Source organism: Myxocyprinus asiaticus, chromosome 44, assembly GCF_019703515.2.
Source record: "Myxocyprinus asiaticus isolate MX2 ecotype Aquarium Trade chromosome 44, UBuf_Myxa_2, whole genome shotgun sequence".
NCBI lineage: Eukaryota > Metazoa > Chordata > Actinopteri > Cypriniformes > Catostomidae > Myxocyprinus > Myxocyprinus asiaticus.
Genome location: NC_059387.1, coordinates 11,379,481 through 11,393,792, shown reverse-complemented (window position 1 = coordinate 11,393,792; position 14,312 = coordinate 11,379,481). Strand labels below are relative to the sequence as shown.

The 14,312-nt window shown below is 39.3% G+C and overlaps 1 protein-coding gene across 4 annotated transcripts in view; it reads right to left on the bottom strand.

The window, feature by feature from the left end:
• The window catches only part of nrp1a (neuropilin 1a), a 90,631-nt gene extending 78,221 nt beyond the window's left edge, over nucleotides 1-12,410 (bottom strand). For 3 of the 4 annotated variants that reach the window (XM_051687663.1, XM_051687664.1, XM_051687666.1), the window contains exons 1-2: nucleotides 10,541-12,409; nucleotides 8,500-8,674 (exon numbers count right to left, since the gene is read on the bottom strand). In XM_051687663.1, coding sequence (XP_051543623.1) covers nucleotides 8,500-8,674; nucleotides 10,541-10,607 — 242 coding nt within the window. In that variant the 5' untranslated portion in view covers nucleotides 10,608-12,409. Of the gene's footprint in view, nucleotides 1-8,499; nucleotides 8,675-10,540 lie in introns of all 4 variants that reach the window. The other variant, XM_051687662.1, reaches the window with a different exon arrangement.
• Nucleotides 12,411-14,312: the final 1,902 nt, after the last annotated feature.

Below are 14,312 nucleotides of genomic sequence, written 5' to 3'. Positions count from 1 at the left end.
AATGCAGCTTTATGATGTTAAATACCAAATACTCCAAAGTCCATCTTTTGCACATGTATATAGTTAAAAATAGTGCAGATGGAATGCAAGAACACATCCTGTGAGAACAGGACAGATTGACAAACTCAGTTACAAAAAGGATTACTGTGGACTGTAGGTTTATGTTCAATGATATAGGAATAAAACAAACATAATATTCTATAAGACACATTTGTATAGTCTAATCAATGCTTTACTTGTGTTAATCTCAATTATTATATTTATTATGCATATTACAGTAAATTTATTATTATTTGAATTATTATGTATTAGTTTTTTATGAATTATCTTTATTTGGATACCTTTCTCAGCAAATATAGAAATATGGGATTCATTGCGATTAAATTTTTAATCAATTCACAGCCCTGGATTGATTGCAAATGCATATGTAAAGGGATAGTTCACCCAAAAATAAACATTATGTCAATTTACTTCCCTCATTTTGTTCCAAACCCATATTACGTTCTTGTGGAACACAATGCATCCTTTTTTTCCATACAATGAAAGTGAGTCAGTTCCTAACATTCTGCCAAACATCTCTTTTTGTGTTCCCTTGGAAGAAAGAGTCATCTGGCTTTGTAACAATATGAGGGTGAGTGAATGATGACCAACATTTAAATTTTGGGTGAACTTAGCCCATGAGAAAAATATATAATTAAAATGGTGGAGCTCACATTTCAAAATGTTGATCCAGAGGTGAGATTAACAAGTTGTTCTGACTGTGTAACTTGTGCAAATCTGAAGAACATCTTGAGCTGGAACAAAATCGAAATTAGCAACATGATTTTCTCAGCTGTGACGGCTCACAGTGGAGACAGGAAAATTCCATATTGGGAAGGTTGTTTTGCCTGGAAAGCTGGGGAGGCCTTTGCCAAATTCCCTTTAGAAGCTTCATCATTCTTTTGTCAGTGTAGGGGAATTTGGGGATTTGTTAATGTCTACTGTGCTTCACTGTGAGAAAGGAGGTTTGTTATTCCTTCATTAATGCCTAATAGATTTTTCTCACTCCTTTGAGCCTCTCTTTCTTTAAAGCTGCATTCATCCACCTCTAACTTGCACATCCTGTGGTGTTTTTATTTGAATCTTTTGCTTTTTCACATCCTGTCCTCCCTTCTGCCTCCACCTCTTTATCCACTCACTTTCTAACACTCTCTTCCTCCTCTTCCCCACTTCTCTGCTTCATCACTCTCTCCACCGTTCATAGATAAGCTCACGCTGAGCAGCGAAGTGCCTGGCCTTTCTGAAAGAGAGACGGAGGGAGAGTGAACGAGGAGGACATGAATCAAACCAGTGACAGAACAGCAGGGAGGACAGCAGATGTCACAGAGAGAGAGTTTTCAATCAGCCTGTCCTTCCAACACACAGGCCAAGGTGAAGCGCTTTACCAGCGGAAAACCCCTTGCCCTGACACACACACAGAAACACACATGTAGAGGATACATACCACTTTAATCTCCCTCATTAGGCAGACCGCTTTACAGCCTCCAGTCCTTAGTGTCATACGAGAGGGTTAGAGGGCCAAGGAGAAAATTAGGTAATAAAATGAATGCCAAAGAGTGAGACAGGAGTGACCATGGTGAGAGAGAAAAAGAAAGAAAGCAAATAATGACTTACATAATAATAATGATGCACAAAGAAATTGTATGGCTTCTGAAGACTTGGAATATAGTGCACAATTTAGCCTCAGGTCACTGTTTCTAATGGAAAAGAGCAACATCAACGTCAAAACTTCTCATTTCAACTCCCCATTCTCAAGAAAGAATGTCTCACAGGTTTGGAACAACATTTACATTTTTGAGTGAACTATTCCTTTAACTACATCTCAAGTTTTAGGGTCTCCCCAGACTGTATGCTTTCTTGTGTGTTTTCCAATGTTTATGTCTCATTCTCCATCTGGACTGGCTTTAGCAACACCACCTCACTCTTTCTCCATATGACAGCTGCTGCCTGCTTTACAGAATCCAATCCAATACCAGAACAAATGAGATTTAGAGGCAGTCAAGTGACAAGAAACAACCTACAACACTGCAAAATGGCTCAGAGCAGTAGCCAAGTCTTCACTTTCTTTCTCCTCAGCGGCACAAAGCACATCAACCATTACAGAAACAGAAAAAGGCATCTTTGCGAGACGGAACAGAAGCGCTACACCAGTTTTACAGCCACAGAACGAGTCAAGCACGGCCCTCTGCCTCTGATCAACTGTTCAGGAAAGGCCAGGGTCATCTCGGCGTTGCTTTTGATATGGTTAGCGCTTCCCTGACCCTTCGTGAGAATAGATCGTCAAGCTTACGTTTGTTAACAGTGGCCATAAGTATTTGAAACAATCTCTGTCAGCCCAGACCCTTCTACAGTGCAGAGGTCACAGCATTCCCTGCCTTAAAAAAACCCTCGTCAGGCGAGGATGAAAGCAGCCCTGGTGCATTCCAAACTTCTATATGTTTGCCCTTCCATGACAACTGCTGATGAATGATCATGCCGTCCGGCTCTCTCTGTGTTTACTTGTGCTTGGGAGGAGTGGAGATGGCCAGTGTTGGGTGTCTGGATGAGGCAGGGAGAGTTACGCTTGTTCCCAGCCTTGCTTTGGTACCTCTCAGCGGGGGAGAGGAGACTCACAGGGCCACTGCTCCACTGGAGCCCACACAAACAAAGGACCAAGACCCACATGAGTTAAAGAACTGTGTTGATATTTAAACACTAGGGCGATATACTGTTTTACCCCTTCTTTTCATCGCTCAGTATCTGTTACGCTTTCTTTAACATACAGTGGGGTCAAAAAGTCTGAGACCACATTGGAAATCTAGGATTTGTTTTTATTATTTAAACCTGGAAATAAACAAAGTTTTAGGATTATGACAAATTTTAAACAAAGAAATGTTATGTCACAAACTGAATACAAATTATTTTAAATGTCTTGGTCGCTAATCAAATGTAAGCATATTTGTGACATCAACCATGTTAATTCTATTACACAAAAGATTTCCTTGCTTCCATTGAAGCACACAAGATATTCTTTGGAACATTTTCAAATCATGCTGGATAACATGGATCAACAGGTTTCCATCATGAGTGCAAGCTGACATTAAAGAAATTGGTTGATTACCAAAAATAGTAATCAACCAATTTCAAACTTTCAACCAACCAATCTTTTTTCCCGGACATGTCCTCTTTTTTTGGACCTTAAAAAAGCGTTCGGCCAGGATTTATAAATTTGTGAAAATGTCCGGGATTCAGCTTTAGTTGCATTATGATGTGCATCTGGTCTAATACTTCATTGTGTGTGCACGCATATTTGCATTGCTTTGTAAGTCCCGCCTTCTCACACACCAATTGGTCAATTATAAGAGGCTTGCAGCAACTATTGGCCAAATTCCTGTCTGTCAATCTCTCCGCGAATGCACGAAGCGCTCTTGTGTTCGGCATCAAACAGTTGCTTGACAGTAGCAGCAAATGACAGCTGAGTGGAAACAATGCCGAAACGAAAGTGCAAATTTACAGAAGATTTGCACAAAAAATGTCCATGCTTTTGTCCAGGTTGAGATCCGTGGGAAGCAGAATGTATGACAAAGTTGGCACTTATGTGTCAGTTGCTAATAAAGGTGCAAGTGATTTAGAAGTACACATGTGTGTAATTTATTTATAAATATTTATGTTATGCTAATAGAGTGTCTTTTTCACTGTATTAAAGATTGCATTCATAGTAACACTGTTTTGAACCCTTATTATTATAAAATTATAAGCTTCACATTTCTGCCTTTAAACCCTCCAAAAATTGGCCCCATTCACTTCCATTGTAAGTGCCTCACTGTAACCTTGATTTTTTCTTTTTCTTTTTTTTTTTTAAGAAAAGGAGGGACTAGTCGAAATTACTTTTTGTAGTAATCAACATTATGCCACAAATGCTGTTGATTGAGCTTAACTTCGAACCCGGAATATTCCTTTAAGGCACTTACAATGGAAGTGAATGGGGCCAGTCCATAAACATTAAGATACGTACTGTTTCAAAAGTATAGCAACAAGACGTAAACATTATATGTATTAAAATAATTTTGGTGTGATGAAATCGCTTACTAACCTTATCTGTGTAAAGTTATAACTAACAATATAACTTTGATGTCAAGATGACGTAATGCCTTTAAATCCTATAATCTGGAACAACGCTGTAAAGCCGCTAAATCTCTGATTTTGTCACACTAAAAACATGTTAACGTATAATGTGTACGTTTTGTGGCTATACTTTTGAATCCATGTTTACGGACTGGACAAATTCCATTCAATTTTATCTTCAATCCTGATAGTATAATTTGTAATGAAAGTTTGGGAGGACAGCAGATCTGATATTAGAAAACTGCAAAATAGAAGCACTTTCACTTGCAATCTCAGACTTTTGAAACACACTGTAAGTAAACACACTCCAAATCATTGAGCAGCCACTGCACGAGTCCATATATGAATTAAATCTAAAACTTTCTTTATGAAACAACCCATAACTGAATCAAAGGCTTTTACTATTAGTGTCTCCATGACTAATCAGCTTTGTCCTTGTCTCTGAGCAACACAGATCCAGGATGTGTGGTTTGTGTGGTGAGTCAAGAGTGTACTTGCTCAATCTGCAGGACATGTGGTGCTTTGTGGGCTGACCCAGTAGGGCGTTACTGAAGGTGGGTCACTATTAGGAGTAGCTGAGCTTTCAGGCTTAGGGTCACCATGATGACACAGGCCTACAATGGACCATTCTCAAGCATGTGTTCTCTGAATATTTTCCTTCAAATCCAAACCAGCCAGCCTAGTTGAGGATTCTCTGACAAGGTAAAAATATAAACAGCTATAAATGGAAAAGCTTTTTTTTTTTTTTTGATCAATGAAGCTACGCTACAGTATGTCTTTGCCTTGTTTCAGCAATTCCTCTGTCTAATGGCTTACCTCACCACATCTAACAATCTGGAGGAAATGTTTCCAGTTTTTGTATGGTCAGCGAATTGGGGCGTATCAATGATTCATAGCACTGTCAGGGGGATGTGTTATCTGCGGAGGTCGGCCTCTGACACAACTTGACACACATACACACATTGCGATCTCACTGAAGTCCATCGGCTTAAGTAACACTATGACATAACCTGCAGTGCTGTCGCCCCTTCCATTAAAATCTTTTTGTGGTCAAATCATGAAACAAATTAGTCGCCGCCCTCTCTCCAAAACCTTGTCCTCCAAAGAAATGTCCGCTAACCCAATGTCTGCAAACCCAGAAAGAGGTTCAAATAGCGTTCTCTGATTAGCTAAATTCACATCTACATAATCCATTTTCATTTGAAAAATTCAAAATGTTTCCTAATGTCATTGATTTCCGAAGTATGTGGTAATGGAGAGCGTTTTCGAAACGCTTTGTTTTCTGTGGAGGAAATCGCTGTTCTAGTGTGGATGAGAAGCGTAAATGTAGCGAATTCAATATGTTTTTAAACAAAAACGTATTATGTGGACTTGGCCAAAAAAAGTCACTGACACAGGTGTGATTTCTCAGGACACCTGATATCTTTCAAGTAGTAGGGACATTTTATGTGTTTGTGTGTGTGTGTGTGTGTGTGTGTGTGTGTGTTTTAAAGGTATACCTTACAGCACCTTTAAGTAAAGAGACTTCAATCCAAACATTTGTTTAGTGAAGGTCAGTTTTCCGCTCACACCTCAAGGTAACATCTCAATGTTACAGAACCTTGATATTCTCCAATGTGTGTGAAAGACAAACAGGCTTTGTCCATAAAATTTACTTAAGGTCTTATTTTTCTCTTGTATTCCTCTCTCGATCCATCCATTTCTCAGCACAAACAAAACATATGTGACATCACCATACATGTGCAATACCAAAGGCTGATCGGGCAGTTGTTGTTTTTTCACCAGTGGACATGAGCATTTCTTGTTTTCTTTGTTTATAAAGGACATGATATGCTGAGCATGTGCGTTCCATTTGCTGCTAATTAGATTGCAAGCGGTGCACTGAAGCGTATGTTGTAGCTTCCCTCCCTCGGCAGTCCATCTGATAAAGAAGCCATTTCAGCCATCAACAGTTTCCATTATGCAAGAGAACCTTAATGTGTGTCCAGCTGAATCTGGGAGTCAAAAAAAACACCCCCTAATCTGCAGAAACCAGATCCACCAAACAAATGTCTATCTGGTCTTCAAATTGAATTAGCGATTGGGGGGAATGTCCATTTCAGCCTCTCATAACTTTCGGCGAACAATCATGAAAGTTTGACTGGCCATTCTCCACAAATAATGGATGGAAGTGGGGAGATTACAGAGTGGAACTAAAACCCAGTGAAAGGCATGTGTTGCCTTGAGGAGAAAATACAACCACAGCACATGGTAGGATAGGGAAGAAAGGCCTGGAGCAGAGTCACCCGCAGAAAACTCAGCACTGAGGGCATGACTGTGTCTTCAAGTTAGCTGTTAGTGTAACTTGTACTGCAGTTTTATTAACCGTGACCACATTCCCAGGCATAATCACAAAACCAAGAATAACGATGACATTTGGCAAACGGTACAAAGAGTATTAAAATACAATAATACCAGATAAAGCCATTTAGATAATTGGCGAAAATATTTTAGGCAATGCAAAAAGAGATGCAAAACAATTTAAAGGAATATGCATCAAGATGTTCACAGAAAAATGACTTCAGCATGTTCGTATGCCTTCTGAAGAATTGGAATAAGATGCACAAATCACATGGACAACTTTTACGATACTTTTGGGTTCTTTTTAAGCTTTAAAGTGAGGCGCTATGTGCTGCCAATGTATTGAAAAGATGGACCTCTATATCTAGTAAAACATCTGCTTTTCCGCATAAGAACGAAAGTCATACCAGTCTATTACGACATGAGGGTGAGTAAATTATGGCAGAATTTTCATTTTTGGGTAAACTATCCCTATAAAGTCAACATGAAACGCAATCACAAAACATTTTACTTCATTAATTTGATGTATGTCTAAGTGAAACATGATATTCAATGAGAGAGAAAAAAATGTGGGGCTGGACTTCATCCATATGGAAATTGATTGGATCATGAAAAATGGGTGTTGCATTCAAAAAGTCAGGCAGTTGGAGGGGTTAAGAAATAAGAAGGATAGATAACATTAGCCAAAACCAAAAGTTTTTGCATTTGATGAAAGATAAAGAAGACACGCATTTTTCATTTATTTAGGAATAACATGCAAGATGAATTGTGCTCCGTAAGACCAAGAACATGCATTAAAAAAAGTAAATACAGTTTATTTTTATTTCATTTTTACTTAAACTGGAAGTAGTTTAGTAAAAAGTCAGAGTTAGTGTGCAATGTGCATAGTAAAAAGACTTTGTAATCCTAAAATGTATTCTATAAAATGACCTGCACACCTCAAAGAGCTCACGTTAAACTCTGATGGAGTCGCTTATTTCCACTGACCGCTTTAAGGGCTAAACGTGCAATTCTTTAACTCGGCTTGTTCGAACACAGGAAAACCATTGCTGGGTAATTTCATTAGGAGGGCTCATTATGTCCTCACCATGTGTCTATCCACACTCCATTCACTCTGAGTATCCCCTAGTCGAAGACTGTGTGTGTGTGTGTGTGTGTGTGTGTGTGTGTGTGTGTGTGTGTGTGTATGTTGTGATAGGAGGGGGGTCTGCTCATTTCTGGGCAGTGAAACCTGAACTCTCAGAAGAAACAGACCCCCTATGAGCAGACAGTGCTGGGTCATCTTGGGCTGTAAATCTCTGTAGGTTTACAGGGCCATAAAAAGGTAAAGATCTTGATAAACGGTCCCATTTATACGAGGCATTCAATGTACACAAAAGACTCCAGGCGGAAGACTATATGGGTGGAGGGGATACAGTAACAGAGCCGGCCACACTCTCTGACAGTACAATGATGTCCCTCAGACCCGCCAGCACAAACAAAGGAAACAGACGGAAAGAGAAGGAGAAAGAGAGAAAGAGAGAGAGAGAGAGAGAGAGAGAGAGAGAGAGAGAGAGAGAGAGAGAGAGAGAGAGAGAGAGAGAGAACAGTACATACTGGAAACAACCTAGACCATCCAAACCACAAGTCAACAGTTGAATAATGATGATTATAATACTACAAATCAGCTTTCAATCCCTTCTGGAAAAATGTAAAAGTTATCGTTTAACCTATTGGCATCACAAAATTGCCAACACAATATGTTGAAAGAAACTCCAACATATAGGCCTAAGTGTAAAGGTGCTTTCTTAGAATGTGTTTATAACACATTTACAAAAGTATCAGGAGATACAACATTTTTATTTTCTTTTTTTTTTTTCTTTTTTTTTTTAGGTTGGAATGTCAATGAAATCAACACTACTACAGAAAGCCAAGCGCTTTTGAGACACTCTCTCAATGAGGGATGTCTTGAACATACTGAAGCACAGCCAGCAGGTGGCGCACCTCCACACAGAATCGTGAATCCAGAACACTCACTTGCACTCTCGGTCCTCCAGGTCAAAGTGCGGGTTGAAGTTGATCAAAATCCTCTGGTTCGGTCCAGGAGCTGTAATCACCCATATGCATTTCTGGGACGGGTAGTAAGACACCGGATAACCGGGTGAGGTGAGGTAATTTGCGCTTGAGATTCTGATATTATCCCCACATTTATCTGAAAGTAAAGGAGAACTTTATTAATTATATATTAATTATATCTTAATAGCCTATATTATACCTCGAGCCGTTTAATGTTATTTAATAACATTAAATCCTTAAGACTAAATAAATAAAATGTAAGTTTGTTTTTTTCTTTTTCGGTGGGCTGCTCTCCACAATGCAGACTCACTTCATGTGACATTATGTTAGCTAAGCAACTGGTTTATTTTTGAACACTAAATACAATACCGCTACTGTGGTTTTGAGGTTAATAAGGCTATGCCGTATCTCTCCAAACAAATTCACCCAAACAGAACAAAATCGCTAGTCATTTCTGCCCTGTTTCTCAGCTGTAAATAAAGGCTTGATAGTTTCACCTACATTTAATGTCATGATGTGGTAGGAAAGTATAACCTTTGTCCGTGCCATATTATATTTATTTGCACTTTCATAACCTCTCCATCTAATCAACATTGAATTTCATAATAATTCCATAAGTTCTTAACCAAACATGAGGAGTAACGCATTGCGCAGAATTTATCAGAGATGTTTACATAAATAAACGCAATGAATCTGATAAATGATGAATGACAAAGGGCTTCAATTTAATAATAATAATAATAATAATAATAATAATAATAATAATAATATATATGCAAAAGACATTTGAATATCTTTCTGGCGAAAGTTTTTCAGGCTTAATGTTCAGTCCATAAAAATATAATTGCAGCTGGCCTACAGTTTTATAACTGTATGGATTACATTATGGATTACTGTGGTGAGGTTAAAATTGGTGAAATGCTCAAACAACTGGAGTGAGAAGAATCACATCATTAAACTTTACTATTATATGCTATACTTTCAAGTGCTTTGATTAGGGTACATTTAATTGTTTAAATATGATTTTAATTCAAGAACTTGGAGAATGACTTATCGGCCCATGTGCTCTTTGGTGACTTGGAGACCCTCTTTGGTGTCCAAACATACATGAAAGTTAAAATAATGCAAAGACATCTAGTTTGAATCCTTTTTGACTTTATGAGAAACATTTAAGGGACTTTTATTTTATTTTATTTATTTTTTTCATAGACGCGCAACTGAGTTTATGGATCGAGCAATAGAAAACAACTCAATAACATTCATTGAATAATAAAAGGCTACAATAAAAACACTTGACACTATAAAATGACATGGTTAATAATACTAGCCTAACTTTTCTTAAGCATTTAAAACTTGGATATTATTATGTGGGATATCTGCCACTTAACCTATTTATATTTTTGATCGATGGGGCAAGTATAATTATTTTTAATTGCCATGCGTAATATCAGATCAACCCTTATAGACATGGGTTTCATTTTCCCTAGTTTTCCCCATTCTGATTGAAATAATCTTACATTATTATAATTTCGTGAAGACTATATACGTATGTAACGTAACTTCAAAACGTAGTAAAAAGTAAGCTGACGAACAATAAACTTTTGGGTAACACTTTATAATAACTTATTATTATTATCATCATTATCAAACATTATGTAATGCTTCAACAATCAGATGGTAATCTGCATTCAACTCTGAATATCGGCCTATATTAAAATATATGAGTCATTTCTGAACCTACATTAGCTACTAATCTAATAAGCATTATAATGGTTCAAATGAAAGTTCTCTTAAATTGCAACCACCATTACAGACCTTGATCCGGTGGTGCTTTCATTATGTAGTTGAAAGAATATCAAATTAATATCACTGTAGGTAAAATGGGTTTGACTGGCAGGTGAGAGCAGGTGAACGGTCTAGAATCTCAGACCCACATAGATAGTTTTTTCTCAACAAATACTCTGTAAAGCAGCACAGTATATTAGATTGTATTGACACTCACCATTTTTGAAAGCACCGGCAATGAGAAAGATTTCCGTAAATACGATAAACACTAATCCACAATGCATCCTCGATTCCTTGAGTTCTGGATGTGAAAAATAAAAATGTGAAAATTAAATCAAAAAGAAAATCCTTGAGTGATAGAATAGGGATAATTCCTCTCTCGTCTGGTAGAAAGGAAACCAAAAGAAGCAGAAAAGGCGTTTGAGCGCTGTAGAAATGTGCGGGTTTTGTGCGTCTTCAGGTCGCTTGCATCCTTCCATTCAGCTCTGGTTTCGTCTGCGCTCTCCCAGACGCGGTCCTCTCTCCTTTGCCATTTCCTTCAGCCTGTTAAAGAATGACACAGAGAGAGAGAGAGAAAAAAAACCCCCGTTGCAGCTCCTCAAAACAGACGACCAAGCGGGCGTAGTACAATCCTGTGCGCACAGTGAACGAGTGAGATGGAGCGCAGATCGTTTGTACACTTTGGCTAAAAGTGGCTTGGATACGCGAATCAGCCTCCGCGTAGTAACCCGGCGTTCTGCTTAGTCTCAAAATCTGATTTGGGAACACAAACATCTGGCGATTGGCTTTGCCATAACAGAGTCTTAAACTAGAGATACACCCCCTAAATTACAATCGCTTCTCTTCTTCCCAGAGTTTGGTGCGCTGCCTCACTGCTCGCGGGGGATTCTCATTGGTTTGATTACACATATGCAAAGCCCGACCTATATGGAGCCCAACCTCTCCTATAAAAGAGACCAGAGACCCTGAGCTCGCTCTGAGAGACACCGTCCAGCCCTCACACAGCTCAAACCTCCGAGAAGAGTGCAAGTGTGGCACGGGTGCTGTCCATTATTTGGATAGAGAGGGATTCCTTAACGACTAATAGCAAAACATTGTGTTACTTACACATATGAGTCTCTCTACAAGAGTATGTGCAGATGTATGTATCTATGTATTGTTGTTGTTATTGTTATTATTATTATTATTATATTTAAATCCCGCACTGCGTTCAGTTTGGCACAGATCTGTTTACCAATATGAGGGAAAACATAAAGGTTTCATAACATTTCTTAACGATGAAAATGTCACAGATTTAAAAAAAAATTATGGAAATTTGACCACTCACTCTAATCTGTTGCAACCTAGCCTCTGTCCTTTCATTGCATTATGCCTTCAAATGTGTGTTTTATCCATGTATACAAATAAGCTATATGGGAGAACTGAGCGAAGGGACTTCTCGGCTTGCGCGTTACGCAGAAGTACTGGGGGAAAAAAATATCTAAATGGACGGATAAGTTGGTCGCAAAAGAACGCATCGATTTCGCTTTCGTACCGGTGTCTTCATTCTAAACGGAATAAGCATGTCGCTTCAAACGAATCCTCTCTGTTAAGACAAACAATCAACACTTGCCTACAAGCTGTCAAACAAGTTTCAAATCCAGCAGCTACAGTGCGATCCGGTAAGCGCGGTGGTTGCCAAGCCCGTGTTATCTTCTCCTGCCCCTCCAAACAAAACAGTGTCTCCCCCAAATCCGTAAACATCAGGCTCTGCGCTGATCACGTCTCCGTCTCCAAAGAAGAGCCAGTCCTTCGCAACTCCTTTTGTAGCATATCCTTCATTGGCTCGACCCTTCAGCTTTGCGCAACACCAACCAGCCACCGCTGAACTCAAAGCGAGGAAAGGCAGGGTGCTATCTTATCACAATAGAGTCTGACTGGAAGCTTCCAGTGAACGTGGGTCCGCTGATGTAGTCATTCAAAGAGGTCGATAGCGAGGGACGGGACCGGAGAGAATGCGCAGCGCCGTTTCATTCTTGAGGAATCTCAGAGAAGTTTTGCGCTCCGCTGCGCGGCACGGGCTCCGCTAGAGCGCTGCTGTGAACTGGAGTCCATCCAGAGTGTCTCACGCCCCTGTTCACTGAGGCTGCCCCGGCAAACTGCCTACACCATCGTGTACTCTATACAAGCACATAGTATAGGTTATATTGTAACCTTTCATGCAAAATAATCAGATTTAAAAGGGCGTAAATACGGTTTATTATTATTATTATTATTATTTATTATAATTTTATTTAGGTCATTAGGCTATTACAACTCATTCTCAAAATAAACATATACCGTATAATATCCTATCGGCCCTGGTGCTGTTTTGAAGGCAAAGCTTATTGGTTTAGCTTTTTGATGTTTACTGGAATTTGTATGACGTTAATGTATTTTTGAAGACATCCTCACCATGCCTAATATATATATATATATATACACCGATGAGCCACAACATTAAAACCACCTGCCTAATATTGTGTAGGTCCCCCTCGTGCCACCAAAACAGCGCCAACCTGTATTGTCAATAGTATTGTTCACGCTCCAGTGTTCAGTGTACATTGAGTTTATCTCTACACTGTCAACATTAGACAGAGTATGCAGAGTTAAACATTGGCAGATTACGATATGTTCTCGCATATAAAAGGGATAGTTCACCCCAAAATGAACATTTTCTAATCATTTACTCACCCTCAGGCCATCCCAAATGTGTTTGACTTTCGGTCTTCTGCAGAGCACAAAGATTTTTAGAAGAACATCTCAGTTCTGTACAATGTAAGTGAATGGTGACCAAAAGTTTGAAGCTCCAAAAAGCATATAAAGGTGGCATAAAAATAATCCATATGACTCCAGTGGTACACTCCATGTCTTCTGAAGTGATCCAATCGGTTTTGGGTGAGAACAGACCAAAATATACAGTAGCTCATTTTTCACTGTACATCTTGCCATTGCAGTCTCTAAGCACGATCGTGATTTCAAACTCAATTACACTTCCTAGTGCTTTACGCATAGGCAGAGCGCGAGTATGTGTAATAGAGCTATTCATGATGGCCAGGGAGACATAATATTTATAGTAAAAAAGAGTTACAGTTTGGTCTGTTGTTCTCACCCAAAACCGATTGGATCGCCTCAGAAGACATGGATTCAACCACTGGAGTCAAATGGGTTACTTTTGTGCTGCCTTTATGTGCTTTTCAGAGCTTCAAAATTTAGGTCACCATTCACTTCCATTGTATGGACCAACAGAGCTGAAATATTCTTCTACAAATCTTAATTTGTGTTTAGCAATAAATAGAAAGTCATAGGCTACTCATCTAGGATGCATGAAGGGTGAGCAAATGGTAAGATCAATTTTATTTTTGTGTGAACTATTACTTTAAATCAGGGAAAAGAAGGTAACTTGGGATTGGTCAGTCAGCTCCAGACTTTTCTTTGCCAATGGTCGACCAGATAATAGTGAACTTAAAACTTTCAGTGACTGGCAAGTCAATTTAAACTATCTCTGACTCTGCCGAGTCAATTAAATGGCACACCATGAAAATTAATCCCATGTTAATTCACTGAAGTACACTAGGTACGCCTATAAACTAACTGAAAACAAACTTTCCAAACGCTGGAAAACAGCTCGTGAAATATGTGGTGCTTTGTCGCGCTCCGGGGTTAGTGTTTTCACATTTGAGAAGTCTGTGAGACACATGCCTTCCTGACGGCCCCCAACCGCCGGACTATATCACATAAGCGGGATTCACTGAATCTAATACCTCTCTGAGGTTAACCGCACTGCTGGACAGCGGCTCAACTATGTGCTTTGTCTCCGCACCGCACCGCGCTGCTAGCAGACCGCCAGAGAGCCGACAAGGGCAGCGCTCCGTCTTTCTGAGGAGAATTCTACTACGGGGTAGGGCTTAGCTTATGAATATTACTTAGGCTATGCCTACGTTGCTTGGTTACCGCGCAGGAGTAATTCA